Genomic DNA, 20896 nt, shown 5'->3' with positions numbered 1-20896 from the left:
TTACCCTCCTGGAAACAGACACGAGAGAGAGCGCCCACCGCCTGGTTGGGGCTGGGAGCTGAGGCTCATTTTACCAGTGCGGGTCCCTGCCAGGACAGAAACCTTCCCTCAGAGGCAGGAAGACTCCCCTCCCGCAATCCCTGGCTGCCCCCCAGCCACCAGGTAGCTGATGGCTTCCCTTGGAAAACACTGTAGAAACCCCCAGGCCTGTGCCGAACTCAGAATTCCCTGGAGGAAGAGACGGACAGCTCACACAGTCTAGGGTGCAGCCTCCAGACCTGAAGAGGACCATTTCTCAACCTGGAAATCTTTAGAGATAGAAAATCCGTGATTTCTCCCAAGTGTTTTATATCCTGGTAGCCAAGCAGAGAGAATGACAGGCCAAGGCCCTGAGCAGATGAGCCCTTTCGGAGAAGTCAAGAGTCATGTGGATGGAGCCAGGGGCCTTATGCCCTCGGAACCGGGCCCTGGACAAGGTGGACACTTGTGTCTGTGGCGGGTCTCTGCTAAAGCCCCCAACACACACACACACACACACACACACACACAGAATCTTTTTTTTTTTTTAAATAAGACCAACCAACAGGAGCAAAAAGCCCAGCCTTACCTAATTATTCAAATAGACTGGAGTATTTTCCCTGGGGTGACTTCCAATTTCCTTCCTTTTGACAATATGATTATAATCCCAACATATCCTGGGGGTTGAAAAGAAGAAAACAGGGTCCTTTATGCAAAACCCCAGTCCATGAACCGCCCGTCCCCCAGGTGGGGGGCTGCAGAGAATTTCCAGGTGCTGTGGAAGGCAGCAACCCCAACCTTTGTGGCACCCGGGAGCAAGCGGTTTTGTGGAAGACGGCTTTTCCACGGACACGGGTAGGGGAACGGTTTCAGGATGACTCAAGTGCCTCACGTGTACTGTGCGCTTTATCTTTAATCTCGTGCTGTCGTTGATCTGACTGGAGGTACTGGTCTGCAGCCTGGAGGTTCGGGACCCCTGGTGCAAGCTCAAACGTAATGAAGACAAACCTTAGATGCACTGGGGCCAGAGCAAGGCTCCGGCTGGACCGTCTCCGTCTCCCCAGCCGGCGTGGTGCCCCCTGCCCCTCCTGGTTCCGTGCCAGGCCAGTGCCCAGAGGCTGCAGCAGGATGTGGGGTGGGGTGGGGGTGGATTTCCTAATACTAATCCAGGGAGTGAGGATGGAGCTGCAAGAGCTCCTGCCAGCCCAGAGTGGACTCAGGCCCAGGGTCTGCACGCTCCTCTGATGAACTGGAGAGCGATCAATCAGAAAAGGGGGCCAGAGCTTCCGGAAGCACCCAGGAAATGAAGACGAGGTAGGTGACCCGCTGGGCAGCTGGCGCTTAGAGAGGGGAGGTGGTGAAGGACCAGGGGGGTGCCCCGGGCCTCCCTGGGGTGGGGTGTCCGGCGTGGGCAGCTGTGAATCACCAGCTCCCAGTGGAGACCCGGCGGGGCTGGAGGAGGGAGGTCTTGCATTTTACCTTTTTCTTTGGAAAATTTGAATAAAACCAAAGACCCTCTCGTCTGAGGAAGGCACAGTGGATTCTGTAGACGAAGTCAAGGTTTGAGGATCCCAGAGGCCAGTCCCTGCCGCCCGTGCGGAGCCGACTGTCACAGTGAGAAGAGTGAGTGCGAGCGGCCATCGCGTCCGCTTTCTGCCTCGTGCATGCTGCTGGGGAGCTTCCCACAGAGACAGTGGCTCTGGGATGTGGGTTCAGGTTCTTCTGAACCCCAAGCCCGAGTCGGAACTCATGATTCTTACGGGAGGAATCCAGAGGTCTCCCACCACGCCACCAGCTTGAGTCTCTTCATTCCTAATACTGGAAGTGAAAGTCGCTCAGTCGCGTCCGACTCTCTGCAACCCCACGACCTATACAGTCCATGGGATTCTCCCGGCCAGAATTCTGGCGTGGGCAGCCTTCGCCTTCTCCAGGGGATCTTCCTGACCCAGGAACCAAACCGGGGTCTCCCGCATTGCAGGCGGATTTTCAGATTGGAAAGAACCCTATGATTCTGGGAGTGGGTCTGGGGCACCCCGGCTTGGAGCCCCCATCCAGTCAGGAGGGGAGGGCTGCAGCCACCTGCATCCTGAGGACCAAGATCAGAGTCCTGCAGCCTGGACGCGCTCGCACCCTCACCAGCTGCCCAGGAGCAGCCCCATCACACCTTGGCGTGGGGGCTGCACAGTGCAAGCTGGCCCGGCCCCCAGCGCCCCGCGGCCGGGACCCTGGCCTCCTCTGCCTGCTCTGCCCGCACCAGCTTCCAGCAGCAGCAGGAAGCCAGCCTGAGCCTCCGCAGACCCACCTTGTGAGAAGTCACACCCAACTGCCGTCAAAGCTTTCTCTTCGTAGATAAACTCATTTGTCTCATATTTTAGATCCCACATATAAGTGATATCCCCCGGTATTTGTCTTTTTCTGACTTACTTCGCTTCGTAAGATCCCCTCTAGGTCCTTCCTGGTTCCTGCAAATGACATGGTTTCATTTTTGCGGCCAAGTAGTGTCCCCCTGCACGTGTGGACCGCAGCCTCACCCATCCCTCTCTCGATGGGTTTTAGGCTGTTTCCGTGTTGGCTATTGTGTACAGTGCAGCTGTGGAAGTTGGGGTACATGTCTTTTTGGATTCTGGCTTTCTCAGGGTGTATGCCCAGGAGTGGGAGTCCTGGTTGTGTGATAACTCTGCTTTTGGATTTCTGAGGAGACTCCATACTGTGCCCACAGTGGCTGCACCCACTCACATTCCACCAACCAGCAGTGGAGGAGGGGCCCTTTCCTTTATACTCTCTCCAGCATTTATTTGTAGACTTTTTAAATTTAAAAATTATTTAAATTTTTATTTTCACGTATAGCTGATTTACAGCACTGTATTAGTCTCAGATGTTCAGCAGTGACTGTCAAATATACATATATATATTTTTTTTTTTTCAGATTCTTCTGTTACGGGTTGTCACAGGATGCTGAGTAGACTGTGCTCCAGTAGGTCCTTGAAAGTGTTAGTCGCTCAGTCGTGTCCGACTCTGCTATCCCATGGACTGTAGCCCCCCAGTGCCCTCTGTCCATGGGATTCTCCAGGCCAGAATACTGGAGTGGGGAGCCTTTCCCTTCTCCAGGGGATCTTCCTAACCCAGGGATCAAACCCAGGTCTCCTGCACTGCAGGCAGATTCTTTACTGTCTGAGCCACCAGGGAAGCCCAACAGTAGGTCCTTGCTGGTTATCTGTTTTATATATAATATGTGTATATGCTAACCCCAAACTCATTTACTGCCCCCCACACACGTTTTCCCCTTATTTCAGAAAGGGTTCATCCTAGGACTCCTCTACATGGACTTGCTCTCCGGGATCTGAAATGCGGCCCAGCCCTGAGTGCTCACGCAGGGGGAGGGGATGTTTGTTGGGTGAAGAGCAGTCCACAAAGACAACCACCCTGTGAGCAGTGTGCTCCTCACTGCGCCATCTGATCTACCCAGCCGGGGGAGGGTGGCTGATGGGCACTGGGACGGATGTGGTTCACTGACCCCAGGGCAGTCAAGATCTGCTCACCATCTCCAGAGGTTGCTCACCCCTGACACACCTGAGATGCAAGTGCTCCCGGAAGGACCCTACCCCAGCCCCTGGTCACCTGTACCTACCTGGCCAGGTGGCAGATAGCTGCTGCGAGGAGGAGGCTGATGAAGCAGGTGGTAGACAGGGAGAACTTCAGAGATGCTGTCCACATCTGCTCCCACATGAGAAAACCCTCAGCCAGTCAGCAACCCAGTCACTTTGAAGAAATCATTTTCCAAAACACCAATCGGATAAGAAGACCTCCAGCTCAGAGAGAAATGGATTCGAGCCAGGTGGGAAAAATCAAGCAAAGGTATTGACATACAAAAGGGTGCCACTCCCCCAGTTCCACCCCGCGAACTCAAGGATGAGGCTGATATTTTGAAAAATATAAAATTTTAATAAAGGCTACATCTCTTAATTACAATAATTATTGTACCAAGTAATTTTCCTTAGATGAACTCTTTATAATGCATAATTTACAGTATAAGTAGAACAAAATGCCATGGCAAAAGTCATTGAGTACAAGACTTGTAATAAAAAGGCATAAAATATATTTGTACATAAACCCCTTTTAAAAAACAAGGGAAAGCTGGAGCCCTCAATATAGGGCGACACACGGCGTGGGCACCGTGCAGGTACAGGTACTGTACTGATTCAAGGGCAAGCTCCAGAGACAGTGGTGAATACTCTCTCCATACAATATATACAGACGCGGGCTCAGGGGACAACGGCCGACACAGCTATGAGTTAACGTGAAAACCCCAACGCCAACAGGAAGGTGTCTGCAGGGAGGGTGCTCGGGCCAGTCTTCCCAAAGCTGTCCGCTGCTTTGCAGGGCGGGTGTGAGGTGAGGAGTAGCTTCTAGAATGTCTGGGGTCCAGAGAGCAATCTGTAGCAAACGCCGAGGACTAGGACCGCTATTTCCATAAATCACAAGGCGAACCACACGGCTGCAGCAGGCGTCGGCCGTGGGGTGGAGGGGCTGGGCCTTGGTGGGGAGCCCCAGAAGTCACAGGATGGACTTCGGCCCCAGGGAGGCCTGTCCCCCGCCACGATCATCCAATTGACAGGACCTCAACACCAGGCCTCCAGACCTACATGAAAAAACAGCAGCGTGGGGTGGGGTCGCGGGGGAGCGGAAAATGCACCAATTTCCGCGTGTGCCGGCGGCAGGCCACCCTGGACGGTCCGTCTTCACGCGGAGCTTAATTCTTGGTGACAGAGAACCAGGAAAATCCCTCTCCCGCGTCCACACGCGGGGCGCGGGAAGCCTGTTCAATAAATACCCGCAGGGACTCCTGTCCAGGTGAGCCAGGGCTGGATTCACGGCCCGGGGGGGCGCCCAGGACACGCGGCAGCCTCTCCGGCAGTCAGCATCGCCGGCGCCGAGTGGTCCCGTTTCTAGCGAGCAGTTCCGGCTTTCCTCTTGGCTTTCCTCTCTGCAGCGCCGGGCGGAGCCGCGAAGGCCCCCGTGGGACTCGTCCCGCATCTTCACTCTTGCTTCGCAAGGTGGGGTCGTGGTCGCCCCGGCGGAGGAGGGCTCAGTCGATCCTCTCCACCTTGCCCAGGATGCGGCCCTCGTACATGGGCAAGACCACCTCGTCGTCCCAGACCTCCTCAAACACCGCTCCACACGCGAACTCGTCGCTCGCCTTTTTGAAGTAATACCTTAAAGGGAAAACCCAACGTGCTCGGTGAAGTTGCACTTTCTACACGTCTTGAGAAGAGTTTGTCAACAAGAGGGGGGACCAAGGGGTCTTGAGAACGCTGCTGCACGGGGCTGGCAGGGAAATCACCAGTGGGATCTGCCGTGAGAGCCTCTGGGCTGGGTGAAGGGCAAAGCCAAGTGGGCAGCCTGGAGGCCGGGGGCCAGGCCCCTCCTCCCCGCACCCCTCCATAGCTGCCACCAGCGCTAAGGCTGCAGCCTGCAGTCCAGGACTGACGAAGAGAGCTGCTTCTTTCTCCCCAGTTTTTTTTTTTGGGGGGGGGGGCGGGCAAAGCATGCTTGGAGTTCACCTGCAGGGGCAGCCTGGGGAGAGGGGCCCTCAAAGAGCCCCCAGACTCAGCCATCTGATTCTGTGAAGCCTGTGGGAGGCTGGTACCTGTGATCCTCCCCACCCACCAGTGCCTGACCAGGCTTGGGCACAGCCAGGGGCTCAGGCACAGCTGGGGAGCAGGACTGGCTGCTTCCACTGTGACCACCACGGGAGGTGGGCAGCTCCCTGCTTCATGGGGCCACCGAGGCTGCCCCGTGACTCTGCCCTCCGCCCCGGTCCCCTCGCTCCCCTGCCCCAGGGTCCAACGCCAGAAGCCCCTATCCTGTGTGGATGGAAAGGCCTGGGTCCCACTCCGGCCTTCCTTCTTGAAGCCACTTGACAGCACTGGCGCAGATGACCAGCCTGTCCCAGGAAGGTCACGTCTGGGACGACTGCTGTCCCGCCCGCCTGGCCCACCCGCGCCCCTGCCTGGACACCGTGCCATGTCCTCTGCCTCCCCCGGCCCCTGCCAGGCAGACCCCGCAGACGGACTAAACTCGCCCCTGAAGGCTGTCATCTTCAGGCAGCAGAGGCCCCCGGGGGAGGGGAACAGCTTCTCAAACAATAAACGAGCAACCGCGTCTCAGGGGTATGGGGGGCCTCTGTTTTTATCTTTTCTCCTTAAAAAGCTTTCCCACAGCCCCCTGGCTTAGAGCTAAATGTCTCTGCTCTTCAGTGAAGGCAGGCCAAGTACTCGCAAAGCCGATAAGGCTAGATACGGTGAGACAGCTGGAGGTACTCAAGGGGCTGGGCTGCAGGGGTCAGCGCTGGAGACGCCGGTCCTGGGTGGCCGCCGAGACAGGGCACCGTGGATGGGGGGTGGGGGGAGACAACAGTCTTGTTTCCCTGGAGAGGCTCCGATGCCCTGGCACCCCAGGCCCACAGCCCTCGGGGTCAGCACGGAGCAGAGCAGGGTGGCTTCCCGGCCTCTCTGAGCAGAGGCTCTTGGTGACCGTGTCCGTAATCGCAACCTCCTCCAGGAGCCCTGACCTTGAGACTTCAAAGGCGTAGCCCTTGGCTTCTCACCACTGCGACCCGCTTCAGGCCCTGCTTCCTGGGCATCTGGCCTGTGAGGGCGGCTCCCCTCCGGGCCCTGCCCTGCAGCCCACGCCCCGGCCTGTCCTCGCTGGGATTTGGCGGGCGGGGGGCGGCGCAGGCAAGGTGAGTGCAGCAGCGCACGGGCTGAGAAGACCAGGGGCCAGGGGTCCAGCTCCGGCCCGGAAGGGCGGCAGGGAGGCCCCCTCGCCACAGCCTGATCCAATCAGCAAGGAATGTGCGTGCAGAGTCCACGCGTCAGAGGAGGGCTGGGGCTTCAAAGCCCAGCTCGCTGAGCGTGCCTCGGGACAGACAGGATCCGGGCCAGATGTGGCCAGAGTGCCCAAGCGGGGGCTGCCCTGCTCCGTGCTCTGGGCCCCCCGGAAGGTCACCTACGGTCCCACGCAAGGGCCAGCTGCGCCAAAGCTGAGATCCACATGGGTCCCTGGAGGGGCACCTGTGCCGCTATCCTCGCCTGGATCTGTGCAAGATAAGCCAGACCCATTCTCCCTTCTGCTCATCTCCAGAACCGTCTCTGCCAGGTGTGAACCAGGAAGGTCCCAGCCCGGCCCAAAGCCTGTGGCCCATCACTGGCATGGCCCTGGCCCTGAGTCCTACTCCCTTCCCTGCAAACCAAGTCATTCTGGGCTGCAGAGGGCCTGCTCTGAAGGGCAGGGGTCTCAGGCCCTGGAGGTGGGCTCACCAGGTTGAGAGATGGTGTGCACCCAGCAGGTCACTTGCTAAGGGATGCTAAAGTTCTCACACTCCCTTCCTCGCTCGGGGGGGCACTGGGGTGGTGGCTTCTGCGCCCGAGCTGGGCTCCTCTCTGACCCGTGCCCCCCACTGCTTCCCACTCCTCGTCCCGGCCCTGCACATGGCACCCAGGACACAGCGGGACACAACCCGTGTTCTCCTCTGGGATGGAGGCAGCTGACGAGGCCAGCTAGGACTCTGGATGAACCAGACAAGGCGAGAGAAAAGTGACCTCCTTGGACGCCTGGAGCTGGCACACCAGGGCGGGGTCTGCACCGTGCAGGCGGGGCGAGGCCTGGGGGACGGTGGGGCGTCTCCCCCAGGTCCCGGCAGGAAGAGTGGGCAGCCCCGTGCCCCCACAACCACCCACAGGTCCTGCCCTCTGTCCGCTTCAGGCCACCCTGCCTCACGCTACCCAGGATCCAGAGCTGAGGGGGCACGATGCCACCCGTCACGGGTGGCGGTTTCCACCGGCCTTTCGTGTGGACGGCTCTCCCGGACCTGCCTGAGGGCCGCCTTTCAGCCTCCTCATCCGCCTGTCCGACTCCTCTGCTCTCTCCATGATCTCCCTTTCAGGCTCCTGCCCGGCTCTCCTGACAAAGCGAGCTGTCCCCTGGCTCCTGAGTCCCCTTCTCCTGCTAGAGAAAGCCTGTCCCGGCCCTGTGCTATCTCTGGGAGGGGCAAGGGTGGGGGAGTCGGAGGAAAGGAGACAGAGCAAAGCCCCAGGCAGCCTGCCCCCCCGGGCCCTGCAGGTCTGGGGGCCGAGAGGCGACCTGGCTCTCGGTTCTGAGCAAACAGGCTCTGGAGCAGAGGAAAGCCCCAGGACGCTCACCGGTAGTTTCCCTTTTTGCTGAGCTGCTCCTTAAAGTGGCCCAAGGTCAGGCTCTGGGCCTTCAGCATCCGCCGGTAGGGGATCTCCTCCCCGCAGAAGAAGTAAGTGACCACCAGCTCGCTGGCCTGGAGCGCATGCATCCCTCCCAGCTTCTTGGGCTCCTTGTGGCTGAAAACGAGATGGAAAAGCCACAAGTCCAGCATCTGAAAGCGGTCAGAGCGCACGCACACACCCAGAAGGTCTGCAAACGGGTGTCTTCAGAGGTGAGGCTGCAGCTGAATGTGCTGAGGGCACTGGGCAGGGGCCCTGCGTCGGGGGAGCCACCGTGCTGGACACATGGTCCTCCCCTGGTCATCGGTGCAGGGCACACAGATGTGTGTGCTGCCCAATGAGAGGACAGAGAAATGTCCATTGGGGGGCACCCACAGGGAACTTGCCCCAAAAGATAGCAACCCTCCCAGAGTGACCAGGACACCACACTTGCCCCAATCAGGGTCTGTGGTTTCTGCCTCTACCCAGGGATGGTGTGAACTTGGAACGCCAGGGACCATGGTGGGGGTGTGTGGGGATCAGGCCTCAGTCACTGCAACTTCTGAGTTTTTGCAGAATGGCTAAAAAAAAAAAAAAAAAAAAGCAATAGGCCCAGACAGCTGGTCAACTTAAGGTCAACCAATTAAAACGTTGTAGAGATTTTTTTTCTCTCTTTGAACACTACTCATGATGGAGCAACTAAGAAAGAACAAGTGAATGATTTCGACCACTTTAGATCTCAGCAGCTGACCACTTTTTTCACACCCCATCATGGAACGAAACGAAGCCTGGCTTTCCTGTCCAGTCACAGGAGTATAACTCGACAACAGGAACCGGGGCACCGGCTGGGAGATGCTTTTCCCACCACCCCCCAATCCCGGCCCCCGCAAGACAGCAAGGATGGGCCCTTCGTCTGTCTCTGCAACCAGGCAGAAGGGCCTTCCTGCTCAGTTCCACACAGACGTTTTCAACCTGCTAGCCTTCCAGGTGAACAGGAACAACTTTTCCATCTGTGTTTGGGTTTCTCTAACCAGAGGCTAAAGGCTTTGCTCTGAGCTTGCGACCTTGAGCCAACCACCACTTCACGAAAGAACACTTGCGTGTTACTACAAGTCACCACGCATTCCTCTGCATGAACAGGGGTTTTCCAGACTCTGATCTATGGCACCATCTGGGTTTACTGTTCCTTGTCTTGGATGTTAAAATCAAGATGATTTTATAGCCTAAAAAAGTTTTCAAAAATTGCAACCCCTGACATGAATACCCAGAAAACACAAAGCCTCTGGGTGGACCTCAGCGTCACCAGGCCAAGACACTCACTCTTCCGAAGCCGGGCTCGGGCTGGAGAAGGGTGTGGTGCCTGGCATCCCGGGGCCCGGGTGGCTCCTGTCCCTCTGCTGACCGGCCGCACAGCACCTGAGGACGGGAAAGGTTGAGAGGGAAGCCCCATCCCTGGGGCCAAGGGAAAACAGAGAACCAGCCTCCCCAGACTCCGACTTCCCCCGGGGGGAGCCCCACCCCGGTCTTGTGTGGACAGGAGCTCCCAGGGGCTGGCCCAGCCATGCTAAGCCCTGGGCCCCTGGGACTGCACACTGCCTGCTCAGGCCGAGGGATGCAGGCACTGGATCCCCAGCAGGTCACGGTGCCTTGAAGCTCGTCTCACAGCTCCAGCCGACTGGGACATTCCTCAGGTAATGGGATTTGCAAGGAATTTCAGAGATTCCTTTTCTTCCTTGCAGACACAACTGGCCAGATCCAGTGAGCCCGTCAGAGCGGCTGGACCTCAAGGCAGGGGTCCTCCGGCCTGCCCCTCCCCTGACCGCTGCGGCTGGTCCACTCACCGCTGCTTCGGGGGTTTGGACACTTCGGCCAGCCGGCGGCATGCCTCCTCCAGCTGGGCCAGGGTGTTAGGCGGGGTCAAGGGAGGCACCGAGGAGTCCTGGGTGCATGCCGGGTGGGCCCGGGGGACGGCGCGGGGGTGCCCAGTGCTGCCCCCCCACAGGTGGTGGCGGCCGGCCCGCTCGGCTGGGGATGTGCGGGCTGACTCCGTGGGGTAGGCCCGCTTGGTGCTCTGGGCGCTGGAGGAGGAAGGTGGAGAGGGTATGAAATGCGGTTAGAAAAACTGGAAAATGTGACTCCACCAGCGAGCTCTTCATCCTGCCTCTGGAGAGCAAAAAAAAAAAAACAAAAAACAGCTGGGCCATACCACCACCCGGCGTTGCCAGGATGCGGCACTTCTGCGGTCTCAGCGCAGCCGCTCGCCCTGGGAGGGCAGCGCCCACTGCCCTTTGGCTCGGGCCGCGTGGCCAGTCCGCCCCCATGCCCTGGGGCGGGCCGCGCCGCAGCTCACCTGTGGGGCTTGGGCTTGCCCGGCCGCTCGCTCTCCAGCACCCACTGCCACACGACTTGCGCCCTGTCTCCTTCCTCCCCAGGCGGCTGCAGGGACCCCATTCCACCGGGGGCCCCGGCTTCCCTGGCTGGCGCTGTGCTTCGTCTTGGGGGGGCACCGCCCCGGCTGCTGGTGGGGACAGAGGAGCGTGTCCATCTCAGCAACCCCGACCGCCTCCGCCACCCCACCCCTCCCTGCCACCAAGTCCCGCTGCCCCACCCTCGTACAGGGTCACTCACCCAAGCTGGGCAGCCCCAGGGGGCTCGGGGACCCCGGGGTGGCTCTTGCACTTGGCGCAGCAGGAGTAGTCGGCGCCCCCGGGGACTGGGCAGGGGCAGCGCGCCCGCGGGGCGGCCTCGGCCTCCGCCTCATCCCTGGTCCGGGGGCCGGCGTGGTGGTGGATGTAGTGGTGGTGGATGTGCTTCGTGGCCTGCCTGCTCACGAAGCCCCTGGCCCCGAGGAGGGAGCAGCTGGCTGGGACGGCCGCGGCGGGCAGGGGGCCCCCAGGCGGGGGCAGCGCACGGTGCGACTGGAGGTGGTGGCGGTGGTGGTGGTCAGGGGAGCGTGCGCGGGGGCTGTAGCGGCCCACACCCGGGGACTGGCAGCCGGGGGTCTTGAGGACCCTGGACAGGTGGTCGTCCAGGATGGTCTGCGGGTCCTCCTCGTAGCTGCTGGATGGCAGGAGGCAAAGCGCGTGTGGCGCGGGCCCTGCCTCCCGTGAGCCCGGTGCCAGCTCCACGCCCTCCTTCTCCTCATCCTGGAAGGGAAGGCAGCGTTGGTTGGGAGTCGCCCGGGTCAGCAGAAGCCCCTTCCCCCGCTAATCCGGGGCGGGGGGGACGGTGCGGCCCCCACCTCTTGGATCTGCTGCAGCCGTTCCTCCAGGCTGTGCCGCGTCTCCAGCTCCAGCTTCAGCTTCTCCAGTCGGGCGATGAGCTCAGCAGCGAAGGCGGCAGGCTCCACGGGGGTCATCTCCTTGGGCAGCCGGTGGGTTCTCTGCGGGGCACGGGGAGGAGACGTGATCAGGGGGCTGCCCGGGCTGGGGAACGGGCGTCGGGATGCGGCCAGGTCCACGGCTGCTTGGAGACTGGGCAGCGCGGGGCCCGGGTGGCATGGCCGCTTTATGCGCCGGCGCCGCAGTCTCATGGAGAGCCATGGTCCCCGGCCGTGCGCCGTGGGCACAAGCAGTTGGTCGCACTCCGAGAAGCCGCGTGCGCTCCCTCTGTAGTACAACCAGCCCATCAGTCGCTACTCTGAAGTTGAAAATCTTCAAAGACTGTTGTCAAACATCAAAAAAAAAAAAAAAAGGCAGCTCTCTGCAATGGGGAGGGGAGAGCGCAACTCAAGGAATAAAAAGTATGAGTCTAAACAGAAAGGGAGTTGGGAATGTGAAAAAATAAGATTGGAAGAGAGGTAGGGGGGAGCAAAAGGAAAAAAAATAAAGGAGTCACAGGGCCCAGATCAGAAGCAGTGGTAATTTCTTCCCTGGCTGCACACTGTGCACCTTTGAGGTGGTGTTGTCTAACACTGCACCGACCCCCCTCGTTCTGGCCCACCCCTCCTCCCATCTCTTTGTACAGAAAATGAAGAAAGCTGCTGCGGGCTAGTAGCAGAACACTGCTGAGTTTGGCTGCCTGAAGCTGATCTATCAAGGGAGAAGGGAACATCTCCAAGTCAAGTGTGGAATATAAAAAGGCACTAGAACACTGCCAAGAGCAGCCGACAGAGAACCCCCGCCGCCGGCCCTCTGTCCCCTCCTGTCGTCCTAAGCCCCCCACCCCAACCCCTGGTCCTTCTGCCTCCTCCCCTCACTTTCCTCCTGCTTTGGCCCTTTTCTTGGGTGGGGGATGGGCAACAGAAAGCCAACCTGCAGAGGCCAGCATCTCCCCACTTCAGCAATGAACTGAGCCTCACCACGGCAACCGCAGAGCCACAGGACTCCGGGAGGGGAGGGCCCATCTAGAGATGGCTGCCATCTCACCCAGGCTGGCTCCATGCAGCACCATCCCCCCCAACCCCCAGCAAAGTGCTGCCTCCTGGAGAAGGCGGGTTTGCACTCCCCAGGACAAAAATCATGTAATTTACAAGCCTGGGCAACAGAACTTTTCTTAAATGCACAAAACTCCCCCTAGCACCCTGGCTCCACCAAATCAAAATATATACATCGCATCGATACTGTTGTATTGGGGTGAGGAGACGGTGATTGAGAAGGGGGGCTCTAGAGATCCCCAGAAAAGCCATCTTCATCGGCTGTTTTCACAAATTTGAGTGCCCTGGACTGTTCCAGGAGCTTCGGAGAGAAGTTGCAACAGTCTACACACTAATGCAACATGGGACCAGCAACTCGACGAGCTGATTTTCTATATGCGACATAACCAGTGAGCCAGCTGGGTTCTCTGTGGCTGGCAGGAAGGACTCGGAAACAGATGCTGCTCTGAGCTGCGCACTCTCTTGCCTTCCCCAGGGAGCAGTTAGACAGGGCAGGGTGGCCCCCTGCGTGCAGGGGCCGGGGGCTGGCTGCCCTCCAGGACCTGGAAATCACCAGGGAGGTCCCTGAAAAGCCCTCCACACCCCGCTGGCCTCTCGTCTCAAGCACAGAAAGAAGCACTCATGGATCCTCAAACACTGACTGCAGACTCAACAGGCAGGCACTAAGCCATGTTCTGGGGCTGGAAACAGGAGGGACAACTGATCTCCAGGGCTTTGGAGCAGAAATGGTACAAAGAGGAACACTGACTGAAGTGACAGAGCCAGGCGGGCAACACGAGGAGAGGGCCCGGGGATGTAACTGGCCCCGGCAGGAGGCAGACTCCGCCAGCCTCCTGGTTCAGTCAGTCAGTCAACAAGAGCTCAGGGAGACCTACGATGCGCCCGGCGCGGGTCTGGTCTCTGTGGAGAAGGAGCTAACAGAGCCGCCCAACGCAAAGCGTACGTCACCTTTGGGGCCTGGTTTCTGGGAAGGAACCCCTTGGTTTCTTTGTCTTAGAGAACTCTTTCTTTGTTGAGAAAATGGAGAGGGTTGCATAGGTCATTGTGAGGTCCTCTGCGCTGGGTTACACCCTGATGAACCCCGTCACACCTCTCAGGTGGGCCTTCCCTTCCTCCAGTTCCCGGAGCTGACCCACTTGGAGACTGCACTCCCAGGCCCCGCCTCCACGATACTGCCCCACGAGGCCCCGCCCCCCACAGACCCACCCCCGCCCCCCTAGGCGCAGGCGCACTCACTGGGGCCCCGCCCCGAGCCCCTAGCAGACCTCCCCCAACGAGGCCCCGCCCCCGGCAGACCCCACCCCTGCCGCGCAGGTGCACTCACGGGGCCCCGCCCCATGAGCCCCCGGCAGACCCCACCCCCGCGAGGCCCCACACCCAGCAGACTCCCCCTCCCCCACCGCGCAGGTGCACTCACGGAGGCACCCCACCCCATGAGCCCCCAGCAGACCCCCGAGGCTCCGCCCCCAGCAGACTCCCCCTCCCGCACCGCGAAGGCGCACACACCGGGCCCCGCCCCCACGAGATCCCGCCCCCCACCGCGCAGGTGCACTCACCGGGAAGTGAGGTAGGGACACTTGACCGTTGGCCTTCACGCTCCGGTGCATCTCTCTTTGCAGCTGCTTCTTACTCCCCACGCGGTAAGGAGGGACGCCATCTCTAAGGGAGACGAAGGACAGGACCCACCGGCTCACGAGGACGCCGCAGCACACGCGCCCTCCGGCGCTCCCACCGAGGACAGACGCCCCGCCCGCCCCCTGTCCCTGGGCGCCATGGTGGACCCTGAGGGGACGTCAAGCCAAGACCCAGGCGCCCTGCCCCTCAGGCCTCTCTGGAAGCGGCTCCAGCTCAGGGAAGAAGCGCCAGCTTGGAAAGAGCTCGGTCTGTGCTCTGGTCCTAGGAGTGGGCCCACGCGGAGGGAGGGTCCCCCAGCAGGACACTGAGACCCTTTGCTTCCTCCAGTGGTCTGCTACCACCGCAGTGCATTACCCGGAATCAGGGGGCCAGGGCCTTAAAGTACATCAGGCGGTGCTGAAAGGACGGGGACCAGGCCCACAGAAGACTAAGCCGGGCTGGTGCAGGGGTGCAGACTTCTCTCAAGTCAACCTCGGGTTGTTTCCGAATGTCTCCCTCCCATCAGTCACCAGCAGGCGTCCTTGGCCTCCTCCCTTCCCTCAGCTCCAAATCCCACTGCCCCCAACCATCGGACTCTCAGATCCATGACCAAGGTGGGCGTAAAAGAGAAAGCCCCTACTTCCGGGTGTTCTGCATGAGTCATCCAGATTAAGTGAGCACCTACTATGTGCGAGCGCTTATTCTAGGCTCCAGGCAAGACAGCAGTGAGGGGAGGGGATAAAATATGCAGATGACTCCCTGATAAAGCTTGTGTTCTAATACATAGCAAGTGAAACATAAAAAGCAAAATGTAAGTTCAGTGGTAAACAATCTGCCTGCAATGCAGGAGATGCAGGTTCGATCCCTGGGTCAGGAAGATCCCTTGGAGCAGAAAATGGCAACCCACTCCAGCATTCTTGCCTGGGAAATCCCACGGACAGAAGAGCCTGGCGGGCATGCCATCCATGGAGCTGCGAAAGAGTCAGACATGACTTGGCAACTAAACAACAACACGGTAAGTGAGAAGGTGGTAAGTACTATGATGAAACGCACTGTGGAAATGGGGAGCAAGGACAGCTGGCGGGGTGGAGCTGCAGTTTTAAATGGGGGGGCGGGTTGTCAAGTCCTTGCCACAAAGGTGATTTCTGAGCAAAGATAGGGAGGCAGTAGAGGCCCTTATATTATGATTATATTTTTATTTTTTAAAATTGAAGTAGGGTTGATTTACAATGTTGTGTTTATTTTTAATTTCTGGCCTCACCCTGTGGCATGGAGGAATCCCAGTTCCCTGACCAGGGAATGAACCTACACCCCTGGCACTGGAAGGCAGAGTCTTAACCACTGGACCTCCAGGGGAAGTCCCCATCATTATATCTTTTGGAAAGCAAATGGAAGAGGTTTAAAAACAGCACCACCACATCCTCCTCCACTCCGCCCAGTCTTCACTGAGAGCAGGACCTGGAGTTGTGAGGACGTTTTTAAAAGACTTTTGTTCTTGGAAGCTGTTGGATGGTCAAGGTGTGATTATATCCCCAAAGCTCTTCCTTTCGGAAGCCATTTATTTACAAAAGCCTCGGGGTTCAGACGTTTGCGTACTGAATCATCCTTCGAGGCAGCAAATGTTGGAATGAGCTGCTTGGCTATTTCCCTTTCCCTGGCATTTTCTTCGTCATCAGGCCCCTGGCTTGTCAGTGGTGGGGGAGCATCAGTTGTGTCTAAGAAAGCCAACAGGTCTCCTTGTATAATACTGTGGTATAACTCTGTGTGGCGCCAAGGACTGTAACCCGCCAGCTCTTCTGTCCATGGGATTTTCCAGGCAAGAATACTGGACTGGTTGCCATTTCCTCCTCCAGGGGATCTTCCTGACCCGGGGATCCAACCCGCATCTCTTGTGTCTCCTGCGTTGCGGGCAGGTTCTTCACCACTAGCGCCCCCTGGGAAGCCCAGGTGGTTTCCCTGCCCCCACCTAAAATCACCTGTGGGGTGGGGGTCACAGTGGGGACCCACAGCTTGGGTCTCATGCTTGTCTGACCAACTCCTGCTGCCCCAGGACTACAAGATAAGGTCCACATCCTGCCAGCAACTCTCTTGGACACACCAGGATCTCCCTGTGAGGCACATAGGGGCCCCACCCGCCCCTCCAAGGCTCTGACCTTGAGCACCCTCTGGCAGCCTCCGCACCTCACCCCTTGCCTCCCAAGATGAAAGCAGTGCTAAGGCTTCCATAGAAAAGAGGAGACAGAAAGGTGAGCTGGGGAGGCAGTTGAGAAAGGGAGGTGGGGGGGCACGTCACGGGCCACTTGAAGGCAGAGGAACGAGTGAGTTCTGGAAACACCCCTGCGACCAGCACCCAGCAGCCCCCTGCACCCAGGGAAGGTGGAGGGTCTGGTTGCCGGCGCGAAAACCTGTGGCCAGCGCAGAAAAGGGAGCTTCTAACCCAGCTCAGAGGCTTACCAGGCGCCTTCAGGGAAATGTGGCTTTAATCCACCCCCCTCCTCCCCACAGCCAAGAATCTTCTACCAAAACAGCCCCTCATTCCAGAAGGGGCCTCTCTTCTTTTCATCCAGGCTCTATGAGAGTCTGTGATCAGTTTCCTGGCTTCTCAGGACTGTGAGCTGATGTGCGCCCAAGTCTTGGTCCCTGAACAGTCTCCTTTAATTATAAACATTTTAGCTAGCGAGCCTGCTGCTGGGCCCAGCTGTTTCTGGGGAGCACGGTTTTGAAGTGTGGACTCCACTTAGCTGCCATTTAAGCCGAGCCAATTAGCTTAGCCTTTTGACTGGGCCGTGCCCGGCCTAACCTGAATGTTGCTTTCCGGGAGCTTTGAAATAGCAGGCTCACGTGCACACGTGTCCACTTGCATTTCCGTTTGGCCACCACTCCGAGGGCGGCCTCTGATCACAGCCAACATCAAAGGGCTGGTTTGTAAGATAAGGCACTATGTGAAGTTCACTCGGACGCTTTCCCCGGGGACCAGAATAAACCCATAAATAAGATAAAAGGAAATAAAAATAAATAAAATGACCTGGACCACCCTCTGCAAGAAACGCATCTCGGGCTGATTTTGTGACACCCTGAGCAGACACTGACTTCAGAAGCAGCTCTGTGCAGAGAGAGAAGTCAGGGTGCCACCTCCACGCTGGCCTCCCAACTTTCACTTCCTAACAGGCCACACTTGGGTGGCAGGAACCTACTGCTCCTGGTGTATTCAGCCCACCCTCCCCCCCCAATCCTTCTGCCCAAGGACTGGGCTTGAGGACTTGGCTGGGAGTCTAACTTTCAAAAAAAAAAAAAAGATTAAAAAAAGTCATTTCTTCTGAGAATGTAGGTTTTGGAACAACAGGCTCGTAAAATGGCCTTCTCAGAGGCCTGTGCAAAGACTCAAATCCCCAGCCATCTTTAATGGGACTTTCTGCTTAGCGGGGAACCAGCAGTGGGCAGCAGGCCCTGGCCTTCTGGCCCCCGAGGCTCCCTGAATACCCTCAGGGCAAGGCCGCCCAGCCCAACTTCTCCCTAGCCTCAGGCAGAGGTCCCCAGACTTCACTGGTTCTGTGGCAAATGAGACCAAGGCTTCCCCAGGCTTGCGTCTAATGAACTCCAGCCTTCTGGAGTCTATTGAAGGCGGCCCGTGACCCCCGTCCCCCCAGCCCAAGCTGCGCCCCTCCCCAGCCCCCAGCAGGGCGGCCAATCCCTTGCTGGCTATTGTGCCCTGGAGAAGCAGCCAGGGCCCTTTTCATGCTTTACGGGGGTCCTATTCACTCGTGCGAGGAGATTTCAAAGGGGCCTGCTGCCTCTCACCCCTGAGCTTCCCCAAGTGGACAATGGGCTGAAAGCGCCTCAGCTCATCTTTTCATCCCCCGCGCTCCGCACCGTGCCGGGCCGCAACTGGCCGAGCTGAAGAGGGTCGAATCCCAGCCAGGGATCCGCCCGGCGCCGGGCCAGCGGCCAGAAAGTGCCTCGCCCAGCGGGCTTTCCGTGTCTGCCAAGGCAATGGGCCCGGGACCCCTAGGATCTCCAAGCCCAGTCCCGCCCGTCAGAGCAGCTCTCGTCCTGAGACCCTTTGTGCACCCCTGCGTAGGCAGCGGGAGGCGGCCCCACGCTGATGGGAACTGTGGGCCCAGGGGCATCAGAACGTGGAACTGGGGACGGATGGCTGCATCCAGCAAGCTGCCCTCGAGGCTGGGCGAACAGAGCCACGCACTCCCCCATGCCCCCGGCACTGACCTTAGGAAGGCAGGCTCCAGGGCGTGGGCCTCAGGGCCCCAGGCCCCCCGCAACCCTCAGCCTTGGTGTCCTGGTTTACTCATCCCCATTCAAGGGGGCCATGCCGAGGCGGGAGCAGACCCTGCCTTGAGGTCCCGCCACCTGGGACCCAGGGCACCCACTGTGAGCACCTAGAGAGCAGCTGCTGCGCGAGGGGTCCGCCTCAGCCTCCCCACCCACCCAGACCTTCCTGGCCCACATGCTGACCCAGGACAGCTCACTTCTTCCTGCGCTCTGGGCACCTTAAGTACACAGCGCTTTAGCTAAAGGTGGGGGAGGGTAAGGGCTTTGAAGTCACCTCTGAGGATGCCTTCTTTCCGGGCAGGGTCTAAAGAAGAGGGGGAGGGCAGAGGGGGCAGGGGAGGAGTTAGACCTTCCCCCCAACCCCAGCCCCAAGTCATTAGGGCTTCCCTGGCGGCTCTGCCAGCGCAGAAGACCTGGGATCGATCCCTGGGTCGGGAAGATCCTCTGGAGAATGGAACAGGGACCCACTCCAGTATTCCTGCCTGGAGAAGTCCACAGAGGAGCCTGGTGGGCTACAGTCCACAGGGTCGCAAAATGTCAGACATGACCGAGCAACTAATGCTTCACTAAGTCATTAAAAAAGAAAGCTGTGTGGTCACTAATAAATAGAGACTCAGGGTAGCTCAAAGATCTCCTTGTCAACTGGTCCTATTACTGCGGTTGTTCATGGGGGGAGCGGGAGCAGGCTGAGGGCAGGGGCCTGTGGGCTGGACCTCAGTTCTGTCTCTGACGGGAGCAGTTACAGGAGCACCAGGCCTTCCTGCCCCATCTGAGAGCCATGAGCGGTGGCCAGTTTTTCTGATTGGGTCTTGTGAGGCTCAGCCAGGTATGGGGACTACACCCAAGTTACCTCATCCCAAACCCAGAATAACACCTCAGTGACGCAGAGCAGGAGGCAAGCCAAAAATAATCTCTAAGAAAACTAAATAGAAGCCTCACAGTCTTAAGTCAACTATGTTTAACTAAGGAGATTCACTCAATACCCTCATTCAGACCCAACTTACACTCCTGTTTTACACGTAACACTGACTCCCATGCAATCCACACTCTAGTTAAGAACCAGAGGGAAAGTGGTGCTAGAAACGAGCACACAGGCGGAGAAGGACAGGAGCAGCGTGGCCGAGAGGAAAGAGACGTGCTTTCGGGGTGGGGGAGGCACCGGTGCCCCTCGGGGCAGAAAGTGTGAAAGTGGGAACGTCAGTCTCCTGGTCGTGTCTGACTCTGTGACCCCCATGGACTACAGCCTGCCGGGCTCCTCTGTCCATGGGAGTTCCCAGGCAAGAGTACTGGAGTGGGTTGCCATTCCCTTCTCCAGGGGATCTTCCTGACCTAGGGATCGAACCCAGGTCTCCTGCATTGCAGGCAGATCCTTTACTGTCTGAGCCACCAGGGAAGCCTCCTGGGGGCAGAAAGCTGTATACAATGTTGAATTCTGTGAGATCATATTACAACGTGGTATGAAAACAGAACTTCAGATTAATTATTGGACCAAGAAACAGAATACATCTTGTCTAATACTATTTAATAAGGAGAGAGCAAAAACACTGTTTTAAGAAATATGTATTTTCCAAGTACAATAACGATGGAAACCTCACCTCTGTAAGAGCCCTCATCTCTTCATGTTGGATGAATGACGGCTTCCCTCTCTCCATTTCACTCAAGCCAAAGAGCTATTCTTGTATTAAATCTCACCTTAAACGTCTCTCTCCTTTTACTAACGGGGGAATCTGAGGTGATACAATAAAAGCCACCGGGAAACTCAACAGTCAAGTCTCAAACCAACCCGTCCACTTTCCTTTCAATCGGCTCCATGCCGCAGGCCAAGCAATAGATCTCTGGCCAATGGAAACCAGATCATTTCAAGCAAACTGGAAGAAGAGCTGGGAAGTCTTGGGAAGGCAGGAGGGACGGACTGGAAACACGTGCGCCAGAAGCAACCACAGCTGCACAGGCTTGCCTGCAGAAAGCGGCCCCCTTAGCAGACTCTACTCCAGAGCGTGTGAGGAAGACTCTCCAAAGACCACCTCTAGAGTGGTGGTTCCCAGCTGGGCTCCACCTCTGAGCCTCTTGAATCAGAATCGTTAAAGTTGGCAGGAGATGGGGATGTCTGGTCCATGCCAGCGCCCCACCCCCACACACCTGAGACTCACAGAGCATCCTTGTTCTCCGTCCACAGAAGTCACCACTGCACGACCTCAAACGACCTCCAGCTCAAAGCATGACCCTGCCCATGGCCTGCTGACCTCATCTGACCACCCTGATGGCTGGGACTGCCTTCAGGAGCCCCAGCTGTCCATCTGCAGAAGAGCCAGGATCCGAGACAACTCTGGAGAGAGCGCCCAGCGACAGAGCAGGCACCACACTGGCACTT

At 58.3% G+C, this 20896-nt stretch overlaps 1 protein-coding gene across 4 annotated transcripts in view; it reads right to left on the bottom strand.

Moving 5' to 3' along the window:
• Nucleotides 1-3946: 3946 nt before the first annotated feature.
• The window catches only part of AXIN2 (axin 2), a 28445-nt gene continuing 11495 nt past the window's right edge, over nt 3947-20896 (bottom strand). For 3 of the 4 annotated variants that reach the window (XM_070388936.1, XM_070388935.1, XM_070388937.1), the window contains exons 4-11: nt 14181-14283; nt 11491-11631; nt 10878-11395; nt 10600-10767; nt 10091-10327; nt 9570-9665; nt 8220-8387; nt 3947-5231 (exon numbers count right to left, since the gene is read on the bottom strand). In XM_070388936.1, the coding sequence (XP_070245037.1) occupies nt 5105-5231; nt 8220-8387; nt 9570-9665; nt 10091-10327; nt 10600-10767; nt 10878-11395; nt 11491-11631; nt 14181-14283 (1558 nt within the window). In that variant the 3' untranslated portion in view covers nt 3947-5104. The remainder of the gene's footprint in view (nt 5232-8219; nt 8388-9569; nt 9666-10090; nt 10328-10599; nt 10768-10877; nt 11396-11490; nt 11632-14180; nt 14284-20896) is intronic. The other variant, XM_070388938.1, reaches the window with a different exon arrangement.

This window comes from Bos mutus, chromosome 19, assembly GCF_027580195.1.
Source record: "Bos mutus isolate GX-2022 chromosome 19, NWIPB_WYAK_1.1, whole genome shotgun sequence".
Taxonomy (NCBI): domain Eukaryota; kingdom Metazoa; phylum Chordata; class Mammalia; order Artiodactyla; family Bovidae; genus Bos; species Bos mutus.
This window is presented reverse-complemented; position numbering and strand designations above follow the sequence as displayed.